The 22,503-nt window shown below is 35.9% G+C and overlaps 1 protein-coding gene across 1 annotated transcript; it reads left to right on the top strand.

Annotated features, from left to right (window-relative positions):
* The first annotated feature begins 7,025 nt into the window (after positions 1 to 7,025).
* LOC129279175 (sodium/hydrogen exchanger 6-like) lies at positions 7,026 to 17,227 on the top strand. Its single transcript, XM_064110992.1, has 10 exons — positions 7,026 to 7,042; positions 8,435 to 8,561; positions 9,099 to 9,204; positions 9,571 to 9,659; positions 10,602 to 10,715; positions 11,916 to 12,027; positions 12,697 to 12,902; positions 15,432 to 15,529; positions 16,363 to 16,456; positions 16,914 to 17,227. Exons 1-10 carry the CDS (start codon positions 7,026 to 7,028, stop codon positions 17,139 to 17,141), a joined length of 1,191 nt encoding a protein of 396 aa, XP_063967062.1. The 3' UTR covers positions 17,142 to 17,227.
* The last annotated feature ends 5,276 nt before the right edge of the window (positions 17,228 to 22,503 follow it).

Here is a 22,503-nt window from a genome sequence, read left to right as displayed (position 1 = left end):
AAGATGAAATTAAGGGAACCTGAATTACATCCGTTAAAGAAATTTACTTTCAAAGCATTGACTAAGCTTTCATAACACTATTTCCAAAAACACAAGTAATAATCGATTTTTATACCAGCATAACATATATGCCAAATGCATTATACAAAACCATTTCATATCAAATCATCTAAGCTTTTTAGTTTTGTAAAAGATCAATTTCACTTTCAGTTTCAAAATATCATTTAAATTCTGCAAAGCGCATTAGAATTTACAATCCTTTCTTACTTTGCTTTGTCAAATAACTGTTTAAATTCAGTAATCTTTCCGAACACAACTTCTTTTAAAACAAAGTGCAGTGTTTGTTACCACTTTCATAGCATTGTATATTTCAATAAATGAAAGTACTTCATAATCCTTAAAACATTGCTTTATGTATGTAAAATCAGTATTCTTCTCAAAATCAGCATTTTTTTTTTTAAACATTCAAGTAAATTAAAATTATTGCAATGCCATTCAGTTTTCAAAAATTCATATTTTTGTGTACATAAATTACTTCAAAAATGGTTACAAAGTTTCAACCGTTTCATGTTTAACATATTTGAATTCAACGTTATGTTCTTGCTTAATTTTATTTTTTTTAAATAATCGATTAAAGAATCGATTTAAGAAACAAATTTTATATTTCAAACACAGTTACTGATTCGCAATATTTTCATTAAACGAATTTGAATAGCACTTGTACGAATACAGCATATTCTAACACATAAATATGTACAATGTATTTTGTACAATGAAAGTGCCTGTTTTAGAATATCAATAACTCTAAGATTTTTTTGTTTAAGACTTCTTACGAACAAGACGACTCTTTCCGTTTTGTTTTCATTGCATACATATTTTATATAAAGTACAACAAAAATATAATTTTACAATCTTATTTCCTAACTTCCTAAACTAAATGACCTATAAGTTTCCCTATTCTAACTAAATTCACAGGTAAGCCCTACTAACGTAAATCCCTATTCTAATTTCTAATCGCGAATTGTAATTGAGTTGCGATTGTGATTAGCTTCGAAGATCCAAGGATACCTGGAATAAATGATAAAAAGATCATGAATATCTGCAAAATACTTATGCATCAAACAAAGCATTGTATATATATTAAAAAAAAAATGGCCTTATGGCTTCTTTTACATGACAGGAATATATATAAACATTCAGTTATGATTAATGAATTTCTCATTTTTCTTTCTCAAATATTATTTAGTGTATATAAACATACAGTGTATGTAAATATATTTACATGAGTATATATATAATTAAGTAAATTCTGAACCATATTTCTAGAATAAATATCAAACATAAGCCATAATAAAAGACTTTGTTTACACAAGTCTGCTCATAAGATCAGCGGCTTGGTTTTCATTTCCCTTAACAGAGACTAGCCGAAACCTATGCTCTTGGAGTAATAAGCTCTATCTCATTATGCGTTTATTTGCCATTTTATTACTTTGAATGTAAAGCAAAGGTTTGTGATCTGTATGAACTTCGAATTCCCTACCATACAAGAAATATTCGAATTTACGAATGGCCCACACAATGGCCAAGCACTCCTTTTCTATCGTGGAGTACCTTGTTTCCCTTGGCAATAATTTCTTACTACCATAAGCAATTGGGAATTCTTCCCCGTCACTTTCCTGCATGAGCACCGCCCCTAACCCTGTGTCTGACGCGTCTACCTTTAAGATAAACATCTTGTCAAAGTCTGGGAGTTTCAATACAGGGGGTTTTGTTAGACAATCCTTAAGCTTATGGAAAGCTTCTTCCTCTTCCATACCCCACTTAACCTTCCCTGGGCTACCCTTACGTGTTAGGTTAGTAAGAGGCAATGCTAAATCGGCATACCCGGGAATATAATCCCTATAGTATCCGGTCAGACCAAGAAACGAACGGACTTGTTTCTTATTTTCTGGTCTTGGGGTTTCGATCACTTTCTGTGTAAGCCTACTACTAGTATGAATCGCCCCATCTCCTAACTCGTGTCCTAGGAAGTCTATCGAACTAAACCCTATAAAACACTTAGAGGGACGTGCAGCCAGATTGGCTTCTCTTAACTTACACAAGACTTTCTCTACTGTTTCGACATGCTCTTCCCAGGTCTCTGTATATACTAATATGTCATCTATGTAGTTAACTACATTGGGAATGTCTTTCAGAACTATCCTCATCATCCTAGTAAACTGAGCTCCAGCAGTGACTAACCCAAAAGGCATGTATTTAAACTGATATTGACCGATGGGGGTGAGAAATGCAGTCTTAGCCTTATCTGACTCTTTCATGGGAATCTGCCAATACCCTTTAGTGAGATCTATTTTACTGAAATATTTGCTTTTCGCAAGAGAAGCGAATAGACCTTGCTGATTAGGCATCGGTTCGGGATCGAACACGGTTATCTTATTAAGGCGCCGGAAATCTATGCAAAACCGGTTTGAACCATCCGGTTTCCTCACCATCACAATCGGATGCGCATAAGGCGAATCCGAAGGCTCAATAACCCCTAACTTCAACATCGACTCAACCTCCTTCCTTATTTCACCCTCTACAGCTTGGGGTACCCTATAAGGGGGAGAACGAACAGGTTCATTACTTGTCAAATGAATTTTACATTCAGCCACTGAAGTTTTCTTGGGAACATCCGTGAATACATCCTGGTATTCACACAACAAATCTCGAACTTCATCCTTACAATCCTTATCTAGTCTTTCATCAACATGAACATGACTCACAAACTCCTTTTGTAATGAGCATGGCATATCAGGCGCATCTCCGGCAATACACTCATCTATCATCTCTCCCTCTTCTTTATCCTTAACATTGAAAGTACCAACATCAAAACAGCTAGCAGCCACCTCTTCTTCCCTACGAACATATCGCCTGAGAAGATTGATATGATATGTCTTCCTCACACCATTGACGTCGACAACATAATCATAGTCAAACTTGGTACCAACAACCTTAAATGGTCCTTGCCATTCCACTAGTAACTTGTTATGAACAGTAGGTAAAAGTATCAAGACCTCATCACCAACAATCAACTTCCTTTTCTTCGCATTTCGATCATAATAACCTTTGTACCTCTTTGCGGAGGATTTCAAAGTGTCTTGCGCCAATTGCCAAGACTCGACCAACCGCTTCCTTAAGTCAATTACGTATTCATACTCGTTACCTAACTCTGCGTCAATACTCTCATTCGTCCATAATTCTCTCAAAATATCCATTGGACCTCTCACATGTCTACCATAGAGTAATTCAAATGGAGAAAACCCCAGGCTCGAACTGGGTGCTTCTCGCAGAGCAAACAACAAAGCAGGTAAGTACCTGTCCCACTGACGTGGCTCCTCAGAACAAAGACGCCTCAAAGCTGTCTTAATTACTCCATTGTACCTCTCTACAAGGCCATTACACATCGGATGGTATCTAGAGCTTGTTATTTGTTTGACTGATAACAACTGTGACACCTTCCTCATTAAATCAGATACAAATTGTGTACCTAAGTCTGACATTACTTCACAAGGAACACCTACCCTACTATACACAGTGACTAATGCCTCAGCTACATCTACAGTCGATATTGATTTCAATGGTATAGCTTCTACATATCTAGTCGCATAGTCTACTATCGTTAAGATGTGAGTATGTCCTCTTGCAGATGGAATGAATGGACCCATTAAATCTATCGCAATTCGTTGAAATGGGACGCCAACTATCGGTAACTTACCGAGAGTCGTTTTGGGGACTCTCCCTTTACTAACAGTCTTCTGACACACGTCACATGATCGGCAGAAATTGGCAACATCCTCATACATACTTGGCCAATAAAACTGGGCTTTAACCTTTGACAATGTATTGTTAATGCCGAGATGTCCACCAAACAATGAATCATGGGCAATTCGCATAATCTCAGACCTGTGTGTCTTTGGAACAACCACTAACTTGGGACCAACACCAACACTTGGATTTCTCATATCCCTTTCTTGTCGATAAAGACAATTCTTCTCTGACATGAACAAGAATCTCGATTTAGTCTCGATATCATTCACCTTGTTCCACAAAGGCTTAAGTGACAAATCATCCTTTTGCTCTCGCAAAAAGTCCTCCGACTTCACTTTTACTCCCGAGTCTCTTACTTTCAAATCTTGTTTAGGTTTAGATTGACTTTGCTTTTGTGCTCTAGTTTCAACAGCCATCGCCTCATCCACACATGAAGGCACATCATCCAAAACCTCATCCACTTTCGTAACAGACTCATCCATTTTGGAAACCCGAACATTATCTTCCGAACTCGACACAACTTCCGAACTTTGCATATCAACTTCGGATACCCGATCATCAACATCGGAACTATTCGCCTTTTGAACTATACTAGGCACCCATTGCAGGTCAGGATCCTTGGGCTCACGTGCCCCCTTCACATCATTGCCAATAATGACGTCACACAAACAATTGGGCATACACAAGGCATTGATTTCTCCAATGAAATAGGGACTATCTAGCATGATATTTGCCCTAGGAAAACGTCTCAGAGTACCATCTATCAGCCTAACTAACTGAATCACTCCCGTGAACTGATTGTCTAATACTAAACTCGTTCTCACTACACTTGTACTACTCCCAGAATCCTTCAGCACGGAAACAGGCTTGTTCTTGGGTAACAACCTACCCGAAACAACTGGCATATCATCAATCATTGCACCAACCTCATCGTATGCCATACCAAGCGTTTCAACACTCTCACTTTCTGACGGAACTGTAATCATTGGATTGCCTATGAGAACACATCCAGCTGAACTTTCAACAAATCCAGTGGATTTTGACTGACTACTAGCCCTATCGTCTGAACGCAAAGTTCCTATTGACATAAAATTCTCATTCCTATTCAAATGTAAACCCGAATTTTCTGACCTAACACTATCCAGTGGAGTGTCCTCCACACTCATAGCCTGAGCTGAATGAACTATGGGCTTCATTGGACAATTCCATTTCAAATGATTCGGACTACCACACATATAACATCCATTCTTTGTACCGCTATTACCATAGCTAGGTTTTGTGCTATTTTTCGTTGAACTAGCATACTTGGGCTTCCTATCTGCCTGTGGACCTAATACTGATTTAGTGTTATGGATCTGACTTAATTTCTGTTTCTGATTTTGATTCCGTCTTTGGTTCTGATTCTTAGGATTGAATTTATCATTTCTATGACCAATGAAAGTATGCAATCCATGCGCATGCACATATATCTCAGCACATTCAACCATCTCATGCAACTTCCGACAATTCCTCTCCTTCAAGAATCCAATTATCTCTCTGGGACAACAATCCAAAAATTGCTCCCTAACAACCAAATCGACCAGGGAATCGTAATCACTAACACCAGACAAATCCAACCACTTATCAAAGTACCCTTTCATCCTAACAGCAAACTGTTTTGGGCGCTCTTCCCTATTTGGTCTTACTGACCTGAATTTCTTCCTATAACCATTCTCAGTAAGATGGAAATATTCCATAAGCTCACGCTTTACCCTATCATAATCGGTGCGATCAGTGCTATTCATTCTATTCACTACATCCAGCGATTTTCCAGTCAGATTTGAAATTAAATGCAAGCACCTAACTTGTTTTGGTACGTTCTGACTATCCATTAACAATTCAAACTTTGTTATGTAAGAATCAAAACTGTCAGTTGATTCGTCAAACTTTCCTACCTTCAACTTAATCCCACTGAACTCAAGAGGGCGTTCCTCTAATTTTGCCTGTTCAATTTTAATTTGGGCCAAGCGCAATTCATGAACTTCCTTTTCACGTTCTCGTTCACGTTCCATCGAATCTGTGACAAAACTACTCAATTCGCCACCACTAAGTCCCATCTCCCTACCTAAAGTAGAAAACTCCTTCATTTTCTCTATGCTAGCCATATTGAATGAATTCCAAAAACCTAGCAACCAGACTTGAATTGTGAAAGGCGTCCGCAAAACAAAGCAACAATAGCTTTAACCTGGCAACCAAATGCCGAACCCTAGTACAAGCACCGCACTAGAAATCGTATCTCCACGAGCATACAATTATTCAACCATGCGAACAACAAAGCCCACTTCACACATACAAATTCACAGTCTGTAACATACAATACTTGCTACCCTGCCAACGAGTTACCCGTAAGAATAGACAGTAATTATGTGAATTAAGAACAAACAGTTCTTCCCGACATATCCTTTATCCTAACGACCAACAGCCCACTATATACCATAGCATTAAAACAGGGCCTGCTTTCCCTAAATGCTGTTTACCCGGCCGAAAAAAGGTATGAAGTATATTTTCTCACTGAAAATTTCCCACAATAATTCATCGTACTATCCAAATGTAAATTCAAGCATAGCAAGTATGATTAGTACCAAGGCTTCAATGCACACCTTGGGGAGAAATACTTTTAAGAGCTATTACCAATAGACCATCAATAAAGTATCCATTTGGAAAGATGACCACAGATTAATTTCTTTCCTAAATAATTTTGAATTATTTCAAGCAGCAGTGTCTCGGTGGGACCTCCAAATTGTCACGTGGGAAGTGACTTTTTTTTAATTATTTACTTACTGCTGCTTGACACCAAAAAAGAATACGTGAAACTGATAAATACAGTTATTAAAAAGATTTAATCATATCTCTTCAATCTTTCTGATGTTCTCTTTTGATGGTTTTACAATAATTTGTACATGAAAATGTACATGGATAAAACAAAATACAACTTAACTTAACGGTAATCGTTGACTCTAGCCCCCATCGTCTCATCTGGCCTGACATGCCCCACTCGGCCCTGGTGGTCGGTCCAGTTCCTGGCCTCCGCAGCTAGCGATGTCTCTTCCACTCGGCCTCGGCCTCCGCAGACTGTGTTGCCCCTTTGATGAGTAACCCCCAGATCAGAGATGTGGCTTCAACGAATTAGTGGACGAGATCGAGCCCCCAATGATGACATGAGTTTTGACGAAAACATGTCGGTGGAGAACCGGTGGCAGCTGGGGTCGTTATCTCGTCACCGACGTAGTCCCTTCAGTTATAACTTAGACTGCCTATACGAACGTCTGTAGTCTATTCTAGCTTAGGTGGTTCTCCTTGAATTATTGAAACTAACCTCCTAATATACCCTACCGTTACTAGGAATAACTGTAAAATTTCTATAACGTAATTCAAAGAATTTTTATAGCAGATGAGTGCATAAAGCAACACATTCTTAATAACAAAAAGACTTCCTGTGCATCTGTACATCTACATTCTTCAATGCTAAAGCACAGTATTAACTATTTATGACACCTGTATGAAGATGCTTAGCTAGTACGAAATATGTCTAACACTTGAACAAAATATGACATCCACCTGATCTTGGACTCTAGGGGGGGGGGGTATCAAACGTTCCCAACGCTTGCTTTTGAAACATTCAAAACATATGTACATATACAATTGTCTATAGGCCTACCATAAGCTGGACCAAGTAAATATTTTAAACACATGTCTGAACTCAACTGAAATACTCTATAATTAAATTTCTTTCCTGACACTTATGTTTACTGTGCTCTTTCCTGATTCATCGATGGTGAAGACAATCACCTATTTCTACTTCCTAGACAATTTTGAATTATTTGAGAGCCAAATGAGCTGAAATATGACATCTCTACTCTCAGTGATTTATGTAAAAATTGGCTATCCATACTCAAACCACAACTTTAAACCCAAGTTTAACTTAAACCCGACTTCAGAATACGGGCCTCTGTCTGTTTCAAATAATCATACTTGTACTGCATTCACAGTGGCCTTTAACACCGCTACAGTCACAGGAGTCACTGTCCTAGGACTTGTCTTGAACGGTGTTGTCTTTAATAGTGTCAATGCCTAGACCCTCCAGTTTGAAGGCACTCGGCTACAACATCAGGATGATCCATTTGTGATTTGTTAAACTTACCAATGTTCTCTCCTCAGTGGAGTATAAAGAGTGAAAATAACAACAAAGCAAAATTCAAATCATTTGAATTACTTCAAAATTTTATTACAAAGTGAGCAACGGTATATAACTGTTGCAAATTACCATTATTTGGATTGTGGTGCAAGTGCAATATACAAATCTTTCACCATTTCATCATACTGAACTCAATATAAATTGTGAAGAGCTTTAAATTGTGTTTGCATAGATTCTAACACGACCAACAGAAAAGTAATATTGAATGTAGTAGTGATATACATTGGCCAAACCAATAAATGCTCTTACAAATGACATACCATCAGAAAGTTTGGGATCTGTCTTGTTAGTATGACTGAAGGATAGTGAATTTATTTTGAGGGTGGAGAAGGGGGGGGGGGGTCAAAGGTCATGGACGTCAAATATCTCATTCTTTCATCTAATCCACAGGACAGTAGAAGAGTTCTCAGATACAGCTTTCAGTGCAGGTGGTTTCTTCAAGTCACTCGGCCTCTTCGCAGGAATTTTCATGGGTTCGTTTGCCATGGGCGCCGCCATGGGCATCATTACAGCAATTGTATCCTTTTAACATGCAAATCCAAGAATACGTGACTGCCTAAATAAACCCCAATTTCTATTTCTTGACTATGCACTGATTACGGTGTTTGTATTTGTTTGTTATTAAGTTATAAGTTATGAGATGATTTCGATAACATAATTTTTGTCAGCAGTGATTTATTATCATATTTCCATATGGTTTGAAAGTTGAAAACAGTTCATTGCCTTTTGTTCTCCTTGATATATGTTGAATTGCAGGTTGCAAAAATTAAACTACGAGAGAATGATGCAGAGAGAGAGAAAAAAAAAATTCTAAGCTATTTTTTTTTAAATATCATTTGAAATGAAAAAAAGTTAAAATAAATTTGAAATGTACACAGGCTCTTATACTACCTAATGTAGATGAGGGCCATTAAAAAGAATGGCAGGAAAATCACTGACTTCAAATCTATTTTCTATGGATTGAATGAATTTAAAAATAATGATTACTAGTAAACAACTTTGAGATGTGAATATTTGACAGTAATTGTAATCCTTAACCAATTTACATTGACAGATTACGAAATTTACTCGTTTGAGAGATCACCCGCTACTTGAAACAGCTATATTCACTCTCATGTCATATAGTTGCTATCTCATGGCTGAAGCTGCACAATTAACAGGTAAATAGTAACAAATATACAATGATGCTCGAGGATCTGGTTAAAACTATTCACATTGAAGGAACATCAATGACATCAGCAAGGAAAATGAACTATTTCATCATTTCATGGCAAATGTTTTTCTAGTTAAACTATTTGCTTTCACTTTGTGTACATAATCAATGTAACAAACTTAAGCAAGGTATATAAAAACAAATATTGATTTTTTGAAAGGGCATATGAAATCATTGAAATTTTAAACATGAAGTGCTAAAATGTGAACCAAAAATGTATTATAACTGTAATTCAGTCATTGTTTGCTGTGACTACTCTAGTTCAGTTTATTAAATAACTCACTGAATGTTTCTTTTTTTATTTCTTATTCAGGTATTGTTGCTGTTTTGTTCTGTGGAGTGACACAAGCTCACTATACTTACAATAATTTATCAGAAGAATCAAAGAGGAGAACCAAGGAGGTAATGTACATTTATGAATTCAAATAAAATGTTAATCTGTAAGTTGACAAATTAATCAAATAATTTAGTGATTTCTTGGATTATTATAGGTTTTTATACAGAAATCACATGCATGTACTTCCAGTAGGCGTGGTTGAAAAATTTAATGAAGTTATGTTTGATGTTAAATGTGATTAATTCTATCAATCTCAAATGTAGAAAGCCATCAATATTCCTATTCCTTATATTGGAGTATGTACTGTCTTTTTGTAAACATGAAGATTGTGCGGACTTTTTAAATGAATGTATAAGCATCATATATGGGGAGTGTTTCATTAACATTTCCATTCAACAAGTTGTCAGATCTGACAGCTTTCCTTGATTATGATTGGCTGAGGAGCAGTATTATTATGGCAACTGTCAGATAAAACATCCGACAAGTCCTTTCATGAAACGCTCCCCTGTTAAGGTCCAACAACAAAACAGAAAGTAGGAGTAAATTACATAGTAATCATACTGCATTCCTCAAGTATGAATATTTTACCTGCCATTGCTGTGAAAATAGTTGGACTTCTAATAGATGTTTGTTTGAAATAGAAAATTCAATGAACAAGTCGATGTTTGGCAAGTAAAAGGGCAATTATGGCTGATATTATAAAAAAATATTGTCTTCATTTTTTTAATACATTTTCTGAGTATTGAAAGCCTGTTCTGGTGATGTCTTCAAAATTACAAAATCACCAAATTTTTTTTGTAGAAATTTGATGATAAAAAAATGCCAAATTTGGCTAAAGGACAGGCCATATCAAGCGCACCTTTATACCATCCAGAACATTTACAATATAAGCTGCATAAAGGACAATTTTACTGGTATTGTTTTTTGCCATCATATTTGCCCTTTTACTCACTGAACAAAAGAGTTATATAGCCACTAATATGTTAATCTGTCTTTCTCCTTTGCAGACGTTTGAGTTGCTGAATTTCTTAGCAGAAAGTTTCATCTTCTCCTATATGGGACTCTCAGTCTTCAATCATTCTAATAAGCAGTTTAGTGTGGGCTTTATGGGATCAGCATTTGTATCCTTTTCAATATACATGGGTGTGAGAGTTCAGTTTTTTAGCTGATTTCAGCTATTAAAAAAAAGGCTTATTTTTAGCGTTTTGTGTACTTATTCATAGGAGCTTTTACAATTCCAGCTAATGTTTTTTGTGGTCATTCACAACCCACATGTATAAAGTAGATTATCAAGGCTTCATCACTGAATTCGCTTTTCACTTTAAGATGAACTTGTTAGGGATTAAATTCAAACTAGGCTCCTATTGCATATGATGATCTTTGACCTGTAACACAAAGCTATTCTTGACTGCATTGGCTACAATGCAGGGGCCACGGAAGTATTCCAAAACCGTGTACAAAAACGTAAAAATTACCATATAATTGTAATTTTTTGCATGGTCAGCCCCCCCCCCCCCCCCTGTACAATTAATCGTGAAAATCAAGCGTACGATTAATCGCTAATGTTTGTGTTGCGGGCCCCTGATGATCTTATCAGACTGGGGTGTCAAAAAGTCAAAGGTTACAAATGTCATTGAAAATTGCTTGTTCTTATGACATCATTTCACAAAACAAGTGGGCATGTTGCTGATTATAGTAAGCTTAAAGTTCAAAATTCAACCATTAAGCTTTCAGAATATCACTGATATTGGTATTGCATTAACATTAATATAGGTTAAGTTACCACAATTATAAGGTTTTTTTTTAAACAATACACTTGATTAATAGGATTGCCCCTTGTCAATCTCATTCATAAATATCAACCCAGTCAAAATCTTCATTTACAAACATTGGATCTTCTCTCTGAAATATGTGCAAAATCCAAGACTTTCTGGTGATAGATCTTTTGGGAAGATTTCACCTTAAGAGATCAGATCGATAACTTTGACAGATTGAAATCTATTTTATTTTAATAGCATATGTTTAAACAAGCACTTGTATTAGCCCCACAGATGATCAAAACAAACCTTCCACACACATAAAGATATGCTTTTCTAAGAACTGACTTTTATTATAATTATTATCATTGTTAGTTTTGAGGGAATCATTTCAACTACTAAGTCAAAAATCTGCCATTTTCCCCTTTTCTGGCAGTGATTCTTCTGTGAAAATTAGTAAATACGATTGTGTATGAATAATAATTTTGGATGTCATTTCTTGAGAAAATCTCATTATTGTTAATACCTTGAAGAATTTTTCTTAACCTTGTTTTCGTTTGTCAGTTTGGTATTATTGTAGGGAGATTACTGAACATTTATCCACTCTCATTTCTACTTAATCTTGGAAGGAAAGAGAAGATTCCGTGGAATGTACAGCATATGCTATTCTTCTCAGGTACGAATCCTCATAATGATAATAATTATAATATTCTTGTATGGTGCATAGTATATTATCATCTAACATCCCTCTGTTCTTCCAATGGTCTTTTGATATTATTACCATAGCTTTTAATAGCCCTTTAACCTTTTACAATGTGTTAGCATTATAAAAAATGAATTACAGATAGATACCCATTTACCTCACCTGGGTCAAGTGTGGCAAATGTAGATAGGCCTATATGTCTTGTCTAGATTTGAACCTGGTACCTTGTGCTTCAAAATCCAGAGGCTTATTCTGTGGACCACCATATCTTAACCAAAGATTCGCCCAGAGTATTCAGTTCACATATCTTCTTTTACTGCAGCTGATTAAGACAGCACGCATTGCTTTTACCATATCTATTTACATAAATATTTCTGTGATTTTTGTTGTGGGTTTGGGAAGTTTACAGGGATTTGAATAAATACTTTCTTCAGTGCGAACAGTGAACAACTGAAACCTAGGGCCTTTGATATATGTCGTCAAGACAACAAGAACACACTTGTCAAAATGTAGAGTTTGGGTGGTCCTTTTCAGAACCAACACACGCCCCAAAAAGAATACATGGTTGTAGTATGAAAACTGTACACTCATTCTTCGTCATGGAAACCATCAGAAGTTACACATGGATCTGTTTTGTTTCAGGTCTTCGTGGGGCCATTGCTTTTGCATTAGCAATTCGTAACAAGGCAACCTATGGGCAGGAACTAATCTTAACGACCACACTCATCATCGTTCTGGTGACGGTCGTGTTCTGCGGAGGGCTGACCACTCAGATGTTGGCCTGGCTTAAGATCCGCGTCGGGGTCTCGGACGATGATACTAACCAAAATGCTTTCCATGCGGGATCGGTGAGTATTTCAAAGGGCACTTTAATTATCCTGGTATTTGCGATGAATAGAAACTGATTGTATAGGACTTTGATTTTCCAACCATTTCTATTTGTAAGGAATAAATTGTTATTGTCCTTCAAAATACTATGATGATCATAATTTCTCCAATGTGTTTGTGATAATATGTGTCTTGTGGGAATTACGGAAATCGAATTATACTACCAATGCATATTCCAGATAAATTTCAATCTGAGTATACGGTAATCTAAATTGGGCTATAAAATTTACATAAATAAATGTTTGATTTGAGTACGTTATCTTGTAAATTTTCATTCTAAAATGTTGAAAATTGTGCTTGGCTCTTTTTTTTAATGTCTGTTCCAAGTTTACTACATGTACTTCTTCATGCAGAAACTATTGAAACAATTTGTTTGACTTTTCATGGTGCTGTGTGTTTTATAGTATGATTATTTACTTTCAAAGTATAACACCTGGCTATATTTTTATTGTGTCTGAATTTTTTTTTTAAGTGGTGTTGCAATTCTGTGCATTTCAAGCATTTTCTTGTTTTGGTGCAAAACTTTTTCCTGAGAGATAAAATTCTATGGTTGAATTTAGTATTTTACCATCTATAAATGCACTAAGCTTGTTTTGTGGACGAGTTGTTATATTACTGAGTATTTAATGATCTTTTTTCTTTTCTTTCCTTCTCTCTCTCTGTTTGTCCCTTTCTCTCTTTCTCTCTATCTCTCAATTATTTTTGGTTTAATTTTCCTGTTTTTCTCTGAATGGGCTGCTTGATATTGCTTTTTAAACAATTCTTTTCTTTCTCTCTTATTTCCTTCTTGCTCGTGAATTTTATTGTGTTTTTTTCCCTTTTCTTAACATCTTTTGATGTTTCCTTTTTTTGTTTTATTTGATTTTGCATTTTGTGCTTTACTATTTTGCATTGCCTGCTGGATTGGTATTTTGACAAATGTTTTGCAAGTTTAAAAAAAATTAATTTCTATATTTTATGTAATTTTTTTTGTTGCTTTTTTATGTTTTGTCTTTTTATGGAATTGGGGAATTATATTGTCTTTTTGTACTTAAAAATAATACCATAAAACCTGCATTGCATGCTACAATTCTTTTTCCTTTTACCGATGAATAACGATCTTGATTATGCGAATGAATGCCTGGATTCTTGCATGCATCACATAACATCCCATATCATTGACCCTATACTTATCTCGTATCTCCTACTTGTTTTACAATCATTCCATTATTTGACCAAATCTTTGACCTTTATCTCATTCCTTTGTATTTAACCAATATTCAAAATGGCAAAACTTTGTTGATATACCTTTGCCTTGATTACCTAATATTTCTTAATGCTTGAACACAACCACCACCCTTCTAAATCCTTTTATTCCTCCTATTTTTTCTGTTCTTTCTCTTTGTTTTCTTTGTTTTTGTTTTTTTCTTTATTTTCATTGTTTTTCCTTTGTCATGTTTTCCATCTTTACTTTCTTTCTCATCTTTTGTCTCCTCCTTCTCCTCCCCTCCCTCTTCAATTTTCTCTTCTACATGTTTTCCCCCATTTCTTCCTCTTTCATGTTTCTTCCTCTCATCCCTATTCTCCTCGCCTGTTTCATCAACTCTTCCTTTATATTGTGCTTTGTTTCCTCCCAAATATATGTTCTCTTTCCATTTCCCATTCTCTCTTCACCTCTTTCACATCACTTCCCTCCCACTTTCATTGCTCATAATTCATTTCTTACTTAACTCTAATCCCCTTCTTTTCTCACCACCCCCTACTCCTGATAATTCACTTAACTCTTCCCTCACTTTTTCTGCTTCTGCTCTAACTCTTCCCCTTTCACGTTGCTTCCAACAACACATACTCCAACCATCCCCTACTTCCTTTCCCCCAACACACTCTCGTTTCACCCTTTACCCCATCTATTGCACCTCCACTCCCTCCTTGGAATCTTAACCATACATATTCACGTCTGATTTACTCACTGTTCCTGTTCAATTTTTACTTTCTCTTGGAATTCATCTTCCCTCCCCTCTCTTTCCCTCCCCTCTCTCATGTCCCTCCCCTTCCCTACTATCCCTTTTCTTATCTTGAACTTTCATCCTTTGCTACCTTTTCACTTCCTAATCCTCAAACTCCTCCCTGCTCCATCCCTATATGGCCACACCCCCTTTTTTCAATGCTTATCCTGATCCATATCTATCTTGAATGGATTATACCCTTAATGAATGTTGTCCCCACATCATAAATAACCACATACCCTAAATTGAAATGCACCCTGACCATAAAATGACTTTTTCTTTACCCTAAAATGAGTGCCCTTGACCCTAAAATAACTGCCCCTTTCCCACTAACTGCCCATGTACCCCCAATAACCACCCCTTAACCTCTAAAATGAATGCCCCTAATTGTGAAATGAATGCCTTTTTATCATAAAATGACTGCCCCTTCGTCTTAAAACGCCCCCATAACCTAACTTGATGTCCCAATACTGTCCTATGTTGAGTTGGTTTGATATAAATTAGTCCATGGCTTATTCCCAGATTTCAGAACAGGAGAGTCGACTAAAGAGAAGAAAACAGCAGGCGTGGGTCGTTAGAAAGTGGTACGACTTTGATTATAGGTGAGTTAATAATAAGACTCCAGTTTTTATAATCAAAATGCATTTGAAAACCCACAGTGCATTATGAAGCTCTACGCAGTAAAGCTGCATAAATCATGAAATAAAACTGTTGTATTTGAGACTTTGAGAGATTGCATTTTAGGTATGAATGTTATCACAAGTCCAACTATTTTGGATCAAGCTTTATTTGGTAGGCATTGAGTGTTCATGGTTAAATGCAGCATTACAAAATTTGCCACATTGTATGTTTAATTTCATGTTTTGTGAGCATTTAACCAAGATTTCACATAACAGTAATTTAATTTAAAATAAAATGACAGTAACTTTATACAATGAAGTATGCAGAGGTAAAGAAAATATTTATGAAGTTGACTGTTTTTATTCGCAAACTGTAATGATTGCTATTATTGTTCTGAATGTATTTTACAAATACAACATTCATCAATTATTTGTTTCTACATTGTATTGGTTTGCCATGAAATAATAGATTTTCAGAACTTTGTTTTTTAATAATCCTATTTATTTTGTTTGTTTCATTATAAAAAAACAATATCACAGTGGTTTCTTTAATCAATTATGCTCCTTTGAGTTCCAGTTCGGGTTCTGGCGGGCAACTGCATAACATCTTCAGCTGGGATGTAATATGCAAAGTGCAAGTCGACTGAGCAGATTTATTATTTTGGAAATTGGCCAGGGAAATCATATTTCCCTTTAATGAACTTGTGTAAATAAACTTTGAATGCCCCTAAATTGCAGGTATTCTCAAGTTATTGAAGCATAAACTCAATTGCTTGATTAGTGTTTTTGTCGTTCTCTCATCCTTCAATTATCAGGTATTTAAAACCAATCTTCACAAAGAAGGGTGCTGATCTGAGAGAAAATGTGCCATCATGCTGCTTGCCTCTTGCAGAATGTTTAACAGTACAGGTTCGTAAGCTTCATGACCATCCAGTGTGTCCCACAAAAAGGAAACTGGGACTCCCAGTCATTTTTTTCCAACTTTGCCATGCGATTTACAGTCATTCATTTACATAATCCTAAATTTCAGGTGTTCTTCTTCATTTTGAAAACAAGTGTTATATGCAATCTGTTTATATTATTTGATATGTGCACTAGTCAGTGTGGAGAACCCCTTGGCAGAAAAGTTGATTATGAGGCATTTGCTGGTGCTAAATTTCCTCCTATTTCTTTTTTTTTGTGTCAGTGTGATGTTTCTATTGTACTTTGTTATAATCTTGCCTGGATATTTAACAAAGGTATATAAATAATTGAAAATAAATACCCCGTTTCTCACTTCTCATTAACTATTTATTATGAATGATATTGCCCTAAATAAAACATTAGAATTTCATCTTGGAAAATTCTAAATTCTGTTGTATAACAGGACGATAACCCGAGCATCAACGACGAAAGCGATGACGATTTCATCCTGGACGATGACGTCAACATCATGCCAGATACCAACGGTGCAAGCAACGGGCCAGGGGACGACCAGGACCCCCGGACGCTGGATGATGAGGGGGTACTGGAGGGGGACCTGGGATTAGGGGATCATCAGCTTAGAACACGGGGGATTATTGGTTCCAACGACCCCGCTCCTACCAGGGTATAACAAGAGTGGATGATGATGTAGAGGTAGAGTTGTTATGTAATACAGTCGAACCCTTAGTAACGACTTGTATAGAAGGGCAACCTGTTCATAAAGACCACAAGTATGGTTTCCATTGAATATTTTCCTCATTGAAACGTGTATTACAGGTACATGTCAATAAAGACTATGGCCGTATTCTCAACAGAGGTATCAGTTGTACCATGGTACAAAACCATTGTTTATGCAGATTCCACATATTATGGCGCTTCAATTAGGCGTCCCTGGACAAAAGCGAGCATTTATAATTGGACTTTTCTAAATGTACGCGATGAAATAAGCGTTGTTATGCACAAAAATATGCATATTCCATGGTTTTGTATCATGGTACGATGGAAACCTTTTTAGAGAATATGGGCCAATCTGTCCATAAAGACCACTTTTCTTTGCTTTCCTGGATAGTCTTCATATACAGGTTTTACCGTAGTAGACTCAGATTGCTGCAGCCCACGTTGGATTAGTTGTTAGATTCATGGGCCCGTGTTCTGAACTCTGGTTTCATTCAAACTCTGGTCTGAAGTTGTGGTTTAACTATGGATAGCCACTTGTGACACAAATCTCCAACAGTACAGGCTCGATTATCAGCTCATCTTTTACTCAGGTCACTCACAGCTGTCTGAGAATTATAACTGAATTAGTTTTTCCCCACGATTACATAGTGAACAGCAGAATGATCATAAGAAAGATTCAATGTTACTAAATTTTTGACATTTCCGGCCTTTCATAATACCAGCACACAGGTAGACAACGGCCTAATGTAAGCCGGACTTCAGAATACCTGGTGGATGTTTCATAAAGCTGTTCGTAAGTTACGAGCGACTTAAAGAACGACTGGTGATCCCTTCCTGTGGTAAATGGTATATTGAATTGGTGATGGTCTTGCGCGTAAGAAAGATTCACCTGTTGTTCTTAAAGTCACTCTTAACTTACGAACAGCTTTATGAAACGGCCCCCGGACCAATGATTCAATCCTATTTGAAGAGGATGAAGATGAGGGTTGTGATATCAGGTAACATTACATTACCTGTTATCACATCTTATGTTAAAACCAGTGTTTCATGAAAAAAAAAAAGTGATTACCACAGACAGGTGTTATAAGCTACTAGAAATCCTTGCATCTGATTGGCTGAGAGCTAATTAGTTAGTGGAAATCACTGACATTTCACTTCATGAAATACTCCCCTGGTAATGAATGGGAATACATGTAGTTGCCCTTATGTTTGCAACCACCCCGTCCTACTTGGGTATGGTAAAGATACCATATAATGATATGCCTCAGCACTGGTTGGATTATTACTATTGCTATGGGGTTAATGACCTCAAACACAAACATAATGGTATGATAAATTTGTAACTGGTATTTGTTAAGTCTTGCCTTCTGCATGCCAGTCAGATGGGTTTCAAGTGAACCCACTGACTTTTGGTAAGCTGGAATAAACGAGGAAGATATAGAGATGCATAGTATAATCAGACTTGATAGTAATACATATACGTCAGGTGTTTGTTACTATGGTAACTGTTGGATGAAACAGTCTTTGTTGACTAAAGGCGACCGCACACCTTATGATTGGTCTGTTACCCGATTTCAGAATAAAATGTAGTAGAATTCGATGCTAATATTGAGACTTGGAATATCTTACTGCGTAATGTTCTAAATCATCGTACGAATACCTATGTTCAAATCTGTGACTATGCTATTAATAGAATAAAAGCGAATTTAATATCTAGTCTTAATGACGTCATAGCAGTCGTACGATTGCCTACGATTTGAAACTAATTTGGCCTTTACTCCAAAATAAAGGCTTGCAATCTTTCAAAATGGTTATATTAATATTCTTTCAATTAATTTTAACCTCAAATAAAATGATATGTACCATTCACATTTTCAGAGAAAGAGCAAAATGCGATTTGTTCCAAAATCGGATCGCGAACAGTCGTAAGGTGTGCGGTGGCCTTAACATATCCTACAATTCCTTTCTTGTAGGCCTTTCTTGTAAAGGTCCCCAGAGTTGATGTCACATTTAAAAATCAAAATATGTCAAATCATGCTTAATTAATTAAAGGTAATTGGACAATCTTTAGGCATTCACATTTCTGTCGCATAGTGGTCAGTGTTTTGCAGTGGCATTGTTTGAAATTCTTTTTCATTCGTATCATGACTGAATACGTCTTTTTTTTTCAAAATACCTGTTATCAAGCTTTTGAAATCACAGCATTTGATTTATAGGGAATGAAACATTGATGTCAAGTTTCATGAAAGAGGGTTTGTGTTCATATTTGCAATTTTTCCCATGGTGCATCTCTTTTTCTGTTTGGTAAAAAGAGCCTGTTAATGGTTTATTTTTCCCCACTTAAGTTGTTCCCACTTATTTTTTTCCTGTGATGAAAAGTTTTCCTGGCTTTATTATAGTCCTTCTTATGCAAGATCCTTATACCACATTTTTTTGTTCATATTCCTTACGTTTTAGAGAAGGGGTGTTTATACAATTCATTTTAAATTTGATTTCATTGATTATGTTAGCACAAATTATTTTTAAGTTGATTTTTTTTTCATAGTGAAGAGTACATAATTATGAAATTGATTATATTTTGTATTTTTCTTGTACACCTTGTAATGATTCTTTCTTATCAATATTTATGCAACCAAGTACTTGTAAATGGAGAAGTAGTGATGAGTTAATTGTTTGATTTGCATGAACAGAAATTTATTGAGTTATTATGATTATCTAGATGTATAGATATGCTATATAGTACATTATATTTATCAGAGCATAGTATTATTATGACAACACGTTCAGAATGGTATAATTACAAAGTGAGTACAAATACATTAAACATTTTCAAAATGTATGACAACAAAAACAACTGCTCATACTTTCCCATGTTAAGACTCATATCATTTGATTTGTGTATTCTATGTGGGAATACATTATGCAATATGGTACAAGGTTATTTTTCAAAGCGTATTAAGAGATGCGGCTGTGATACCTTCTCTGTATGTGACCATGCATAAACATGTTCAGTGAAACATTTATTTTATATGGGCATATCTTCCTGTGCAATATATCAGGCATATTTTGAGAAATCATGTTAGAGCATAAAACGAGTACTGATGGCTTGTTTTTACACGTCATAGAATGACAATGACAGTAACTCTACAGATAAAGTTGTATTAATCAAAGCAACTTTAAATCAAGGGGCCCATTTCATAAAACTTGATATAATAACAAATTTGCAATAACAGTTTTAAGCTACTGAAATCATTAGATTTGATTGTTATAGAAATTATGTTTTTATTATTATCAAAAGTCTTTATGAAACAGGATTCAGACACAAAGGCGGGGGGGGGGGGTGCACCGGGAGCTCCGACACTGGGAAGCAAAACAAAAATTTTACCCCTTCTGCTTTCAACAGCTGATTTTCCAACATTAGTTCCACCTTTCCAAGATGTGCACCTTCCCATGCTCAAACCAGCCTATGCCCTTGAGACAAGATTTATCTTTTTACCTCTCTTTAGTTCAATTTCCATCAAGTAGGGGTCCATTTCATAAACACTTATTTTCATTGTAACTCTTCCTTTATGGTAACTTTCATGGAAACTTTTTTTTTTTGCTCCTGAGCTCTGTTGCCATGGTTATTTAGAAGAGCTCCCACTTTGGCTGAAGTGAGCCCAACCAGCAGAGAATATGAAATAAATAAAGTTTTGATTAAGGCAAAGGTACCATAATCGAGAGCTCTTAAAGAAACTTTTCTTCAGAATATGGCATTAATTTAAAACAAGAGTGCTCATGTTGAGATCTCTTACCTGGACCTGTGCTGTTAATATAGTCAGCTGAAGAGTTGTAATCTTTATTAGAGGAGCTTTAGCTTTGCCAGTAGAGTGCCAATTATGTGTATGAGAATATGTAATGAAATTCAGTGTAGCGTACTAATATTTGCATTTGTAAGTGTAGAAGTGCTATAGGTGTAGCTTCCTGTAGCTTAGCATGATGTAGAAATCAGTATGGTGTTAAGTGTTTGTGTTAAAGTGATCAGCTCAACACCAACGACTCTAAATGTCAGACTATTGACACTTTGTGTATACTTCTACTTCAAGATGTAGTGTTGGGTGTCAAATTAATCCAGTTTTAAATTGAAATATATTACTGGGTTTCAAATTAATCCATTTATTAATGAAAATGTAGTGTTAGCTGTCAAAATAATCTAACACCAGCAATTTTAATTGAAAGCATGCATAAAACCTGTCATATCAGGTTCAAAATCAACACCTTATACCAACGCAAGGATGTGTTAGTGTCTAATTATGCATTGTTATTTTAGATGCTACAGTTTATTTGGTAAATGTGTATAGAGCACCCAAGTGGGGCTTAGCGTAGTGTTATTGGTGTTGAGCTTCACAAGGCTTGAGCACTTCACTCATTAACACCACGTAGTGTATATGGCAGTGTAATATATGTAACCATAATAGCTTTCCTATATATGTACATATTTTTTAAAGGAAATATGATCATGTCAAAGTGCTTTAACCTTATGCTGTCCAAACAGATAACCCCTATTTTGTTATATTTGTTATATTTGTTGTGATAATTCTCAAAAAGAAGAAAAAAGAAGACTATCAAAAGTTAAAATTGTTTGCAAGTTATATGAAATATATGTGTAGTATGATAGAATTTTCTTGAAAGTGAAATTTTTGGATGTGTTATATTAATTATTGATGTCTATTCAAAATGTTTAATTATTTGTGTTTGATAATAAACAGTGAAACATTTGACTATGGGATACTTTAAATAAAAAATCTGCTCTGTGAATTTTTGGTAACTTGACATGCCAGAGAAACTGCAGCTATTTGCAACTTTTGTTCGTTCAAGAGTGAAGCGGATAATTTCTTGCAACGATTTCATATGAATTGAATTTGACAGTAGTACTGGGGGGGGGCACTTCCATTGATGAGTGGATACCAGGCGCGACCATGGGATTTTGAAAAGCACCCTAAACAGGTATTTTCCATATTCTGAAAATGCACCCCTTAGCAAGTATTGACGTGTGAAAGCCTACCCTTAACAAGTATTGGAAACAAAACGGTACCCTTGACAAATATTCCCTGAATTGAACCCTTAAACAAGTACAGCGATATTTTAATTGTTATGACACGGACGTCAGCTTTACCTTTTCCTACATTGGGTTTAGTACCGCCCCACCTCCAAAACCTTGCTCAAATCAGACTCTAAACATGTAGTGTTCAGGCAAAAAGTACATCCTTTTAATATAAAGCATTATAGTCTTTTTTTTACCCTTGCAAATTTGACCGTAAACATGTAGCTTTCCT

Source organism: Lytechinus pictus, chromosome 16 (genome assembly GCF_037042905.1).
Source record: "Lytechinus pictus isolate F3 Inbred chromosome 16, Lp3.0, whole genome shotgun sequence".
Taxonomy (NCBI): Eukaryota; Metazoa; Echinodermata; class Echinoidea; order Temnopleuroida; family Toxopneustidae; genus Lytechinus; species Lytechinus pictus.
This window is presented reverse-complemented; position numbering and strand designations above follow the sequence as displayed.

Coding starts and splice junctions, on each gene's coding strand:
- LOC129279175 (XM_064110992.1), top strand. Junction 8,562..9,098: donor TGGGCATCATTACAGCAATT/GTATCCTTTTAA, acceptor TTACATTGACAG/ATTACGAAATTTACTCGTTT. Junction 12,028..12,696: donor GCATATGCTATTCTTCTCAG/GTACGAATCCTC, acceptor GTTTTGTTTCAG/GTCTTCGTGGGGCCATTGCT.